Consider the following 10537-nt stretch of genomic DNA (forward strand, 5'->3'; position numbering starts at 1 on the left):
GACATTGCTGTAAAAAAATCAACATGCTGGTAATATTTTGTATTGCTTATTCAGTCACCGAAAACTTCTGTACGTTCAAAACGACGAGTATAAAAGACGGAAACGCAGAGCACGGGTGTAGTGTTCGGGCTAGTGTGGTGTGCCGCTGTGGTGATGTTTGTATGTGCCATGTATGTGTATGTGCTCAATGTATGTTACCTGATGCTTGTAGTATGAGTAATGTGTATAGTAAGGATCCTCATGCGCAATAATGGTCTGAGAAAATGAAATTATTTTTTGTAGAACATAAATTGGGCGGTACCTAGCGCCACCTACTCTTGCAACTTGCAATTACTCTGCTTGACCCTGCCATCTGGTGGCAAGCGATTTAACTTTCTCTCACGCGCGATAATCAGCGGCTTCGAGTTTGTTCTTTTGAGAGCGGCTTTTGGTTTCGCGGATTGGTTTGCCATTTTTCCGTGATGTGCGGTTGGCAAAAGAATTGTGACTCGAGGAACACCAAAGGTAAGACGCAAAGTGCGCGAAATAACTGTGTATCGGTTGTCTCCGTTTAACATCGCAGTGCTGTCGACGAGAAGACTGACTAACTGCTTTCGAAACGCAAGTTTCTTTACCAGCGGGGGGAATCTGGCTTCGGAAATAAACACAGTTCGCGGAAAGCTCGTGTTACGCTTTTATTTGCTGCTGCTCTCGTCCCGTACACGAGACGTAGCGTCCTCGTTAAGCCTTGTTGAGCTCGATTTGCTCGATTCAGGGCCGCCATAATGAGATGCAGGCGACGGAGGAACTGGTTGCTCCCCTGCTTCAGGGACGAAAGTTTCTCTCTTTCTAAAGGAACATAGGTTACAAGACGGTTCCTCCCCCTAAGGGAGGACTATCCATACCCTTTTTCCTAAGAGTGTATCCACGTTGTTTCCATACAGCTTCAGTTGCCCAATATGCTTGATGCCAAGTCTTAACGTGGTCTACGGAAAATGCCAGCATTTTATCTGCACCAGGTGTTTGTACGACGGTGAAGACAACCTCAAGCCCATTTTCTCTAAATGCCCCATCTGCAAAAAGAGAAAAGCATTCCCGTCTGCACGGTAAGAGCATTTAACTGAACATAGTTGTAAACCCGAGACTGAGGATACGGACAAGGGACAAACACAGACCGACACGGACGAGTCGTTCTGTGTTTCGAAAGTCACGTGTTGATTATTAGAAGGTCAGAATCACTGCACAATGGCGGAACGACTGACATCCTGGAACGTGCAAGTCATTCCATAAGATAGGGAACGTCGGTAGCGCGGCCAACAACATGAGTTGACGAGTCTATTAAATAGCATCGGAAGTGCAACGTCACTGCGCTCATCACCTTTTTTGTGGGTGGGTTTTTGCTTTCTAACCCAACTAAACGCAAAACTTCGCCGTGACGTTGCGTTTGAAGTCCGCCATTGCGCAGGAAGTCCATAACGGCCAACAGGCCCGTAGCTCTCAAGTTTTGAGCAGCGCTCCAGGCGAGCAAGATAGAATATTTGGCTCGGATTTCGAACATGCGTCAATACGCTTCCCCACTAGAGTTTCTTTCTACTCCGTTCCACTCTAAGTGCCAGCGTAGCAGAGGCTACAAGAGCGAGCTGCGAGCTTTCAGCGTCTCTGTCAAGCACGCGCGCTCGTGCAGTGCGAGCATCTTTCAGGAGGACGTGCTTTTGCGAGTAGCTTCGGCTTCGCTATCACGTAAAGTGAAACATACCCGCTCGCGGAAGCTATGAAGGAAGGCAAAGATGAAAGGAATGTTTAATGGGACGCTGCGGCCGCGAGCTGCTTAATTCTTTTTTTTTTTTAATTTTATTTAGAGGTTTTGTTATCGCGCATCTTCAGATGCTTGCATTCAAACGTGGCACGCGCAAAATCAAACGTTACGGAGCCACCTGGATGGTTCAGCCATCATAACATGGTCGCGTCTTGCGGATGCGCTCGCGCCCCCTGCCCCAGAGCAACGGGTCTACAGAGGGCAGTATTTTGAAAGGGGTCTGTATCATCTCATCGTCGTTCGACGCGGCGCCGCGGGCCTTCACGGTATGGGCTACTTGCCTTTCTTCGGCGCCGCGGCTCTCCTGAGAAGAAAGAAAGAAGCAAAAAAACACAAAAGAAAGAAAGAAAGATATCAATCAATCAATTTGTTCGTTCGCTTCACTCGATTGCCATACCTTTTCATTGCTATACGATGATTCTACCGCGTGTCCCAAATAGCGGCCAAAAACACAATCTGTGCAGCGGTGCCCACGGATGGTGTTTCTTTTTTTTTTTTTTTGTGAAATTTTCAAGAGAAAAATTACCCGAGGAAAAAGTAAAAAAAAAAAAAGAAAAAGGCTTAACTCCTATGGAAATGCAGCGAAGCCACCATTTCCGTAGGAGTTAAGCCTTTTTCATCTTTACAGCGCAGCTCTGAGGCGCCGGTTTCCGGCTTGAGCGGCGTCGGCGTAACGCGTCGGCGTGACGCGTTGGCGTCGGCGTGACGCGTCGGCGTCGCCGTCGCCGTCGCCCCCGACGTAACGTAACGCGTCGGCGTGACGCGTCACCGTCGGCGTAGGCGTAACCGTAACGCGTCGGCGTAACGCGCGGCGTGACGCGTGGCGTCGCCATCGGCGTAACCTAGCGGTAACGCCGATGGCGAAACGTCCCATAATGGTTACGCCGATGGCGAAACGTCCCATAATGCACCGCGGTGGCGCGCGCGTTGCATTATGGGACGTTTTCCATAATGCACCGCGCGGGAGCGAGGAGGAGAAAGGGGGATGCAGGAGGAAAAGAAAGAGGGAGGAGGAGAAGAGGGGAGGAGGCGAGGAGCACGGGAGGAGTAGAAGAGGAGGGAGGAAGAGAGGGTACGGGTGAGGAGGAGAGCATACCGTCCCCTCCGTACCGTCCTCCTCCTCCTCCGGAAAAGAAGAAGTTTGCGGCGGGGACGAACGTTTTCCACGAAGGCTCCGCATCTCGCACCGAACGACGCGAAAATTTTCCTGTTTTCCGGAAAAGACTGATACCACGGAAGGAAGGAGGACGAGAGGAAAAGAAGGATAATACGGAAACGTGAGTGGGTCGCATATTACCGGCAATATCGACATTTTAGAGACAAGCCTACCCCCACGCGGGGATGGCATGGAGATGGACGAGACGGCCGCCGATGGCGAGAAAAGAATAGGCGGAATACCCGAGAGGGGTTGGAATTACATTATTAGAAAAAAGGATAAGAAAGTCAGCTCGTCCACCAGCGATGTCAAAAACAACATGGGGTCAACCGAGGAGCAGAAGCCAAAAAGGAGGAGATTCGGACCGATGCCGGGAGACGAGATAAAAATTACTGTTAGACCCGAAAAGGGTCTGAAACTCGGAGACACCAGAGAAGGATCCGTAGGCAAGGCACTAATTAAGGCCATCCGAAGAAACCATGCCCTCCGAGATGAGGAAATCACAACAAGAATATTGAAAGGTACCAACGCCATAATAGTCAGCACGAAAAGGGAAGACATCGCGAAAGCGGTGACAGAAATCGAAGAACTTGAGATCGAAGGGAAGAAGCACAGCTTCAAAGCTAAAGTCATCATGGAGGACACGGTAAAAGGAGTGGTATACAGAGTCTCTAAAGAGTTTACAGACGAAGAACTGGGAGAAAACTTCAGTGTAAGGGGCAAGTACGCCGACATTGAAATAATAGAAGCCAGAAGAATCAGGGATACGGAAGTTGTGGTCCTCACTTTTAGCGGGGACCGTTTGCCAAACCAAGTGTGCTTATACGGGCAAATGGCACACGTGTGGGAATACAGGCCGGTGAAGCAAGTATGTTTCGTCTGCATGAAGCCGGGACACAGGAGTGACGTATGCCCCACGCCAGACGCAAAGGGGTGCCGAAATTGCGGCCGAACGCACGCGGAAGGCGAAGAGAATTGCAGGGCAAGATGCGCATTCTGCGAAGGGGAACACCCCACCGGGGACAAGGAGTGCAAAAAGCGATACAAAGAACCGACGAAAAAGGTGCAGCCCAAAACTACTGATACACTGACCGACGTCAGCAAAAAGAAGGCGTGGGCGGAGGCGCAGAGCAACATAGAAGACTTCCCTACGCTGAGGTGGGTTACTGGGCAAGCCAACTACCCCACAATAGAGGGAGAGAAATCGGACAAGCAGAAAATTTCCGAGATGGAGGAGACAATTAGAGAGCTAAAGAAGGTGGCAGAGATACAAAGGGAACAATTTCAGAGAACAATGGAGATACAAAGGGAACAATTCCATAAAATGGAGGAGCAAAACGCCAAGATGGCGGAAACCATTAAAAGACTGGAAGGAAACTCTTGGAGACAAGAAGAGAAGCACAAGAAAGAACTGGAGACTCTCCGAAGACGGTGTGAAAACAAAACGGACGAGCCGAAAACTCAGCCGAAGCCGGCAGAGGCACCGAAAAAGACGCCCAAGGAAAGAAAGGGTCCGCTCGAGGAAAGAAAGGAGCAACTAGACAACAAATTCGAGAACAAGTTTGAGCTACTAGAAAGCAAATTCGAGCAACTGGAAAACAAATTCGAGCAAAGATTCGCTAAAATTGAACAGATGCTCGCAAGTTTACTGGACGGGGCGGCGGGCCCGCCTAGGAGGAAATGTGCAAAGGACGGCTACGAAAGCGATGTCAGCTGCGTGAGCAACGAAGGAGCCAAAGCAGAGGCATAGCAACCGTATGGAAGGTAGGCTTCTGATGTGGCAGTGGAATTGCAGAGCCTACCGAGGAAAACGAAGCAATTTTACATTTTATCTACAGGACGAAGTGGAAAAACCGCACCTAATTTTGCTGCAAGAACCGAATTCAGAAGCGAATCTGAGTGGGTACTACGTTTACGGCAACGATAAGAACAAGCCCAGGGTCGCCACGCTCGTCAATAAGAACATCACGGTCATACATCACGAAACAAAGCAAGAAGTAGAGAACGTTCTGACGGAAGTGGTGCCTAGCAACAAGGGAGGCAAGAGCACATTCGTGCTAAACGTGTACGCGCAACACAAGGGCTACAAGACCGAGGACCTCGCGGAAATCATGGAAACGGCATGCAAGATGGCCGGCAAGGACAACGCGATAGTCGTCGCGGGAGATTTCAACTCGGCGCATACGGAATGGGGCTACGTAAAGGACACGAAGAGGGGCAAAGAGTTACTCAAGCTAATCGAGATGCACGAACTAACGATCATCAACGACACAGACTGCCACACTAGAGTGGGAAACAGCGTGAGTCGAGACACAAACCCGGACCTCTCGATGATCAGGGGAGCCACGGCGGGATGGATAAACACGCAAGAAACCCTCGGAAGCGACCACTGCATCATTAGGATCGAAGTAGTGGCAGACGCCAAGCGTCGACGCATAGGAAAGAATCAGAGAACAGACTGGAGAAAGTTCAGACAGGAAGTGGAAACAAGACCCATAGACGACCTTGCGCGGTGGACAAGGGAACTAAAAAGAGCCAAAGAAGACTACACCAACGAGGTAGAGCTGACCGAAAAAGTCACTGCAGTTGACTCGCGACTCGAAACGCTGTGGAAGAAAAGGCGCAATTTGACTGTAAAGTGGAAAATCAACAAACTGAACCGGAATTTGAGACGTCGAGTGGCGGAACTCAACGAGGAAATAGAAAAGTACGCCGATGACTTGGCGCGACAAAACTGGTGGCAAAAATGCGACAAACTGCAGAACACTTTGGAAACAAAACAGACCTGGAACCTGCTCAAATACCTGGCGGACCCGGCATCGACAAGAGGCGAAACCAACCGAACTCTCACGAGGATTGTACACAAATTCCAAGGAGACGTGCTAGAATACATCAAGAACAGGTACGTCCCGGATCAAGGGACACCCGAAACCGGAAACGAGTATACGGGACGAACCAACGAGAGTCTTGACAGAGACTTTGACGTTGGGGAGCTGGTGGCAGCCGCCGCCGAAACGACCAACAGCACACCGGGGAGGGACGGCATCACCAACGCCACGCTACGGAATCTACCGCAGAAGACTCAGAAGCAACTCACAAACTTTATTAACGAGGTATGGAACAGCGGAAAAGTCCCGGAAGAGTGGAAGCACTCGCAAATCAAGCTCATTCCCAAGCAAGGAAAAAAACCGCATATAGACAACATGAGACCTATCTCGCTAACGTCGAACGTAGGCAAACTCATGGAACGCATGGTGAAAAACAGGCTACAGCGCTACCTGGAGGAAGAGGGGCTCATGCCGCACTGCATGTACGGTTTTAGGCCACACCTGAGCACTCAAGACGTGCTACTTCAGATCAGGGAAGAAGTGCTGAGCGGCAAAATCCCCGCCAAAGGGGAGCACATCGTGCTAGCCATAGACCTAAAGGCGGCCTTCGACAACGTTGCCCACTCCGCCATACTAGACAACTTGAACGCCACCAACGGAGGCGAAAAGACCTACAACTACGTACGCTCCTTCCTGGAAAACCGCAGCGCCACCATCCAGATTGATGACACAAAGACTAAGACGTTCGACATGCCCAACAAGGGGACGCCGCAAGGAGCGGTGCTGTCACCCCTACTTTTTAATATAGCGCTCTTCAAGCTATCCGAGAGACTGGCAAAGATCCCGAACATAGAGTACGCGGTATACGCAGATGACATTACGATATGGATCACAAAAGGGTCGCTAGGAGAAAAGGAGGAAAGGCTGCAAAAGGCGGCAGAAGTCATACAAGAGGTGGCAAAAGCAAGCGGACTCCACTGCTCGCCCGAAAAATCAGAGATTCTGAGGATTCATGGACGAAGGTACGACAGAAGCATACCCATCAACGTCACGATAGAAGGCCACACAGTGCCCGAAGTGAAAGAACTAAGGCTGCTGGGTATGTGGTTACAACATAATGGGAAAGCCACGCTACAATGGGAAAAGATCTCCAAAACCATAGACATCATGGGAAGGATGATTAAGAGAGTCACCCACAGGAAGTGGGGTCTAAAAGAACGAGACGTGGCGAAGATTGTTCAAGCCGTCGTCGTAAGTAGGATCACTTACTGCATGCCGTACCACCGGATCACCAAAACAGAAGAGAGAAAGATCGACTGCAAAATGAGGGGAGTGTACAAGCTAGCGCTAGGACTACCCATTACCACATCAACCGAAAAACTCATGGCCATGGGCATCTCTAACACGTACGGAGAGCACAAGGATGCCATGCTGACGGCGCAGAAAGAGAGACTCGGACGCAGCGAGACCGGAAGACGCCTGGCGACCAAACTCGGCTTCAACGACGTGAGGACAAAGGCGACCAGAACGGCCGACCTAAGCGATATGGCGAAAAATACGTACATCGTACGACCCATACCAAAACACATGAGACCGGATACGCATGAACAACGAAGACTAGCCAGAGCCAGGTACTACGAAAGGATAGCCAAAAAGGGAGAGGTGGCGTACGTCGACGCTGCCGACTACCCGGACCGGGATGCAAAGGTAGCCGTATACCTGGACAAAAACAAGATGGAGAAAAATAGCTGCTCGATGCCCAGGGCAACGACGGAAGAGGCCGAAGAGAGAGCCATAGCGCTCGCCATGATGGACGGCTATAGGAAGGGCAGTAGCATGCTCATCCTGTCGGACTCTCAACAGGCCTGTCGAAATTTTCTAAAAGGCAGGATTGGAGCGAGAACCGCCAAACTTATAAATAAGGTCACCCCGAAAAGTGCTGGAGTAACGCACGAAATCGCGTGGATTCCCGCTCACGCGGGCGTCACGGGTAACCAGGCAGCAGACGACCGAGCCCGTGCTCATACCTTCCGGGCCGGTCTGACGCAGCCGGGGAAAACCGTTATCGTGAACCCGAGCTACTCGGAGCTACTTGACCACTACAAGGCCTGCCGATTCCAGTTTCCGGAGCCCGCGGACAGGTTCGACAGAATAGATGCCGCCCTATGGAGGAGACTCCAGGCGGGCAACTTCCCGAACAAGGTGCTGGCCAGACACGTGGATCCGGACAGGTACGAAGACGACAGCTGCCCCTGGTGCGGCTCCCGAGCGACACTCTACCACTCCACGTGGGAATGTACGAATAACGACGAGCTTCCCAAGCTCCAAGACGAAGAAAAAGGCCAAGCCGGCTGGGAGAGGCTGCTGCGGAGCAGGGACCCCGGAGAGCAGCTTAGGCTGCTCGAAAGGGCCAAACTTGCTGGCCAGCTTCTAGGGATCCTGGAATGAGGAACCCTCCCCGCTAAGGCTCCACTTCCGTCATCATCAGCATCATCCCTCATGTTCCAATAAACGTTTTCCTCCTCCTCCTCCTCCTCCTCCTCCTCAAGAGCTGCGCTCTAATTACCAATTGGGCATTACAGGGAGTTGTAAACGTCTTTCATTTTTTTTTTACTTTTCCTTAAGTAAAAAATTTGCTCTGCAAATTTTACAAAAAAAAAAAAGCACCATTTGCAGACTTGTACACGTTACTGAAAAAAAGTAACTGATTACAATTACAATTACTACAGTCAAAAAAGTAACCGATTACCGTTACTGATTACTGCCTCCCAGAAGTAATTGAACAATTACTGCAAAGTAATTGATTACTTTTCAAGTTACTTTCACGTTACTTCTTATTGCGATGAGAGAAATACACAAAAACACAGTAAAATATTGCGTACACAATTTTGTTTGGTTATTGTTCCCTTTTTTGTTTTCAGACCCGGACCTTGTCGTGTAGCTGACGCGTCGACCTAAGGAACAAAGCCCACTAAAAAGTCAATAGGGAGTTCCCGCTTCCCGTCGACTTTATCAGCAATCTGCAACGAGATCCGGAACTCCCCAGCCAAGGCTGGTGGCGCGCCTGTAGAAGAGCGTGGCGTAAAAGGAAAAAGGATTTGCCGACTAATCCTAGTTTTATTTTTTTTAGATGTTAAAAAAAAATGTCAATCATTTTTGCTCCATGGCTGAGTGACTATGCTGATTTTTGTGACAAAAAAGAATTGTGGGATGAAAAATGTAATTGGTAATTGTGTAATTGATTTTGTAATTGATTACAGAAAAAAAGTAATTGAATTACTCCGAGCGTTACAGCTTGACAAATGTAATTGAAGCGTTACAAAATTACACTTAACTGTAATTGATTACAAGTAATCAATTACTTGTAACGCGTTACGTACAAGTCTGACCATTTGTGGGCAAAGCTGCACAAAATCGCAGAATTTTGCGGTCAATTTAAAGAGCCTGGCTGCTATTTGGGAAACCCGGTATGTTTGCAACGGATAGAGCAATACCATCCGAAATGTGTGGCGAGCGCTCCGTCCGAGTTTACGGCAAGCAACAGTTCCTTGCGTGTGTCGGCGGTTGCGATCGACGCTTTCACTGCAAATTGATTATATTGGGAAAGACAATTTCCATGCGCGCAAGAAAAGCGCTAGTATACTTCGTGTAACTCTAAGCGTTGTTTACCAGTATTTCGCAAAATCGTAACAATCTTTCTACAAACGACTCGTAAACCCGCTCGTCAAATTTTGGAACGCGTAATTAAGAGTCTCTGTTGTTGTTTTCTGACGACATGTCAAAACTGTCGGCGGCATATCGAAACTTTCTGCTTGTAGCGCAATCGCACCAATGCCGAAACATTCTGCACACTTACTGTCCCGGCTGCCAGGAGATAGACACGGCCTAATTCTAGAGGTAACCATGAAGAACACCTTTAGGAAAACGATCAATTGTCGCGAAGTAGGTTGCAGCGCACTTACGTTGACGAGACGGGACTTGAAAGGTGTAATCCGAGAAAGATGTCGACACGGCCACGGCAAAACCACCACTCAAACACAAAAACGAGAAGGAAGATTCAACACGATGTAGCACAATCTGTCATTTGTAGAACCGAACACTAAACGCATCACAAAAAATTCTTGGGCTTCTTTGAAGAAGCAGACATCCGTAGCAGCCACACAGGGCGAATTCACACGCCAAACCAGGCTCACGCAGCCAGCGGCGTTCAAGGAAACCTCGGTAGAGGCCGCCAAGAGTCAGGATGACGTCACGATGACGTCAAATATGTTGATCACCCTCTCCGGCAACTAGGACGGGTACAGCCGTTAACATCCATGTTTTCTCGGGGCGCTCTTTCTGCGCTGAAGCGTAGGGTTCTTGTTTCCACCGCCTCAAAATATGGCGTTACGATCGGCATTGCCGCCGGGCCGGTGGCCATGGCAACGGCAGCAACGGCGCAACCGGTGCCACCGGTGCAACAGTCGCCGACAGCCGATGAGCGTGATCGTCAGCTCCGAGTGTTCTGCGGAAAACGTGGTGTTCTCTCGGTCCGCGCTAATTTTAACTTCGAAAGTTCTGGTGCTCTCGGAAGAGGATACCTTGGCGCTACTCAGCTGCGAAATGGTGCGGGAACTCCAGCAAGTCGAAAGTCTTGTCGTTCCTTCTATTCCGAAAGGTGTTCCGAACCGAGAGGTAAAGTTTCGTTTTCCGTCGCTTTCGTTTCAAGCCCGTTCCATGTGGTGCGATCCTGGTTACGATTTTCAGTCTTGTGCGGCA

At 49.7% G+C, this 10537-nt stretch overlaps 1 protein-coding gene across 1 annotated transcript; it reads left to right on the forward strand.

Annotated features, from left to right (window-relative positions):
- The first annotated feature begins 3141 nt into the window (after positions 1-3141).
- Positions 3142-8304, forward strand: LOC121834652. Its single transcript, XM_042288367.1, has 2 exons — positions 3142-4668; positions 4790-8304. The coding sequence occupies exons 1-2, from the start codon at positions 3142-3144 to the stop codon at positions 8225-8227; spliced, it is 4965 nt and encodes a 1654-aa protein (XP_042144301.1). The 3' UTR covers positions 8228-8304.
- Positions 8305-10537: the final 2233 nt, after the last annotated feature.

This window comes from Ixodes scapularis, unplaced genomic scaffold, assembly GCF_016920785.2.
Source record: "Ixodes scapularis isolate PalLabHiFi unplaced genomic scaffold, ASM1692078v2 ptg002228l_1__unscaffolded, whole genome shotgun sequence".
NCBI lineage: Eukaryota > Metazoa > Arthropoda > Arachnida > Ixodida > Ixodidae > Ixodes > Ixodes scapularis.

Bases quoted from the DNA above. Each gene is read 5' to 3' on its own strand.
- LOC121834652 (XM_042288367.1), top strand. From the start codon at position 3,142: ATGGAGATGGACGAGACGGCCGCCGATGGCGAGAAAAGAATAGGCGGA. The intron at 4,669-4,789 runs GTGAGCAACGAA...TTTTATCTACAG, and splicing joins ACGAAAGCGATGTCAGCTGC to GACGAAGTGGAAAAACCGCA.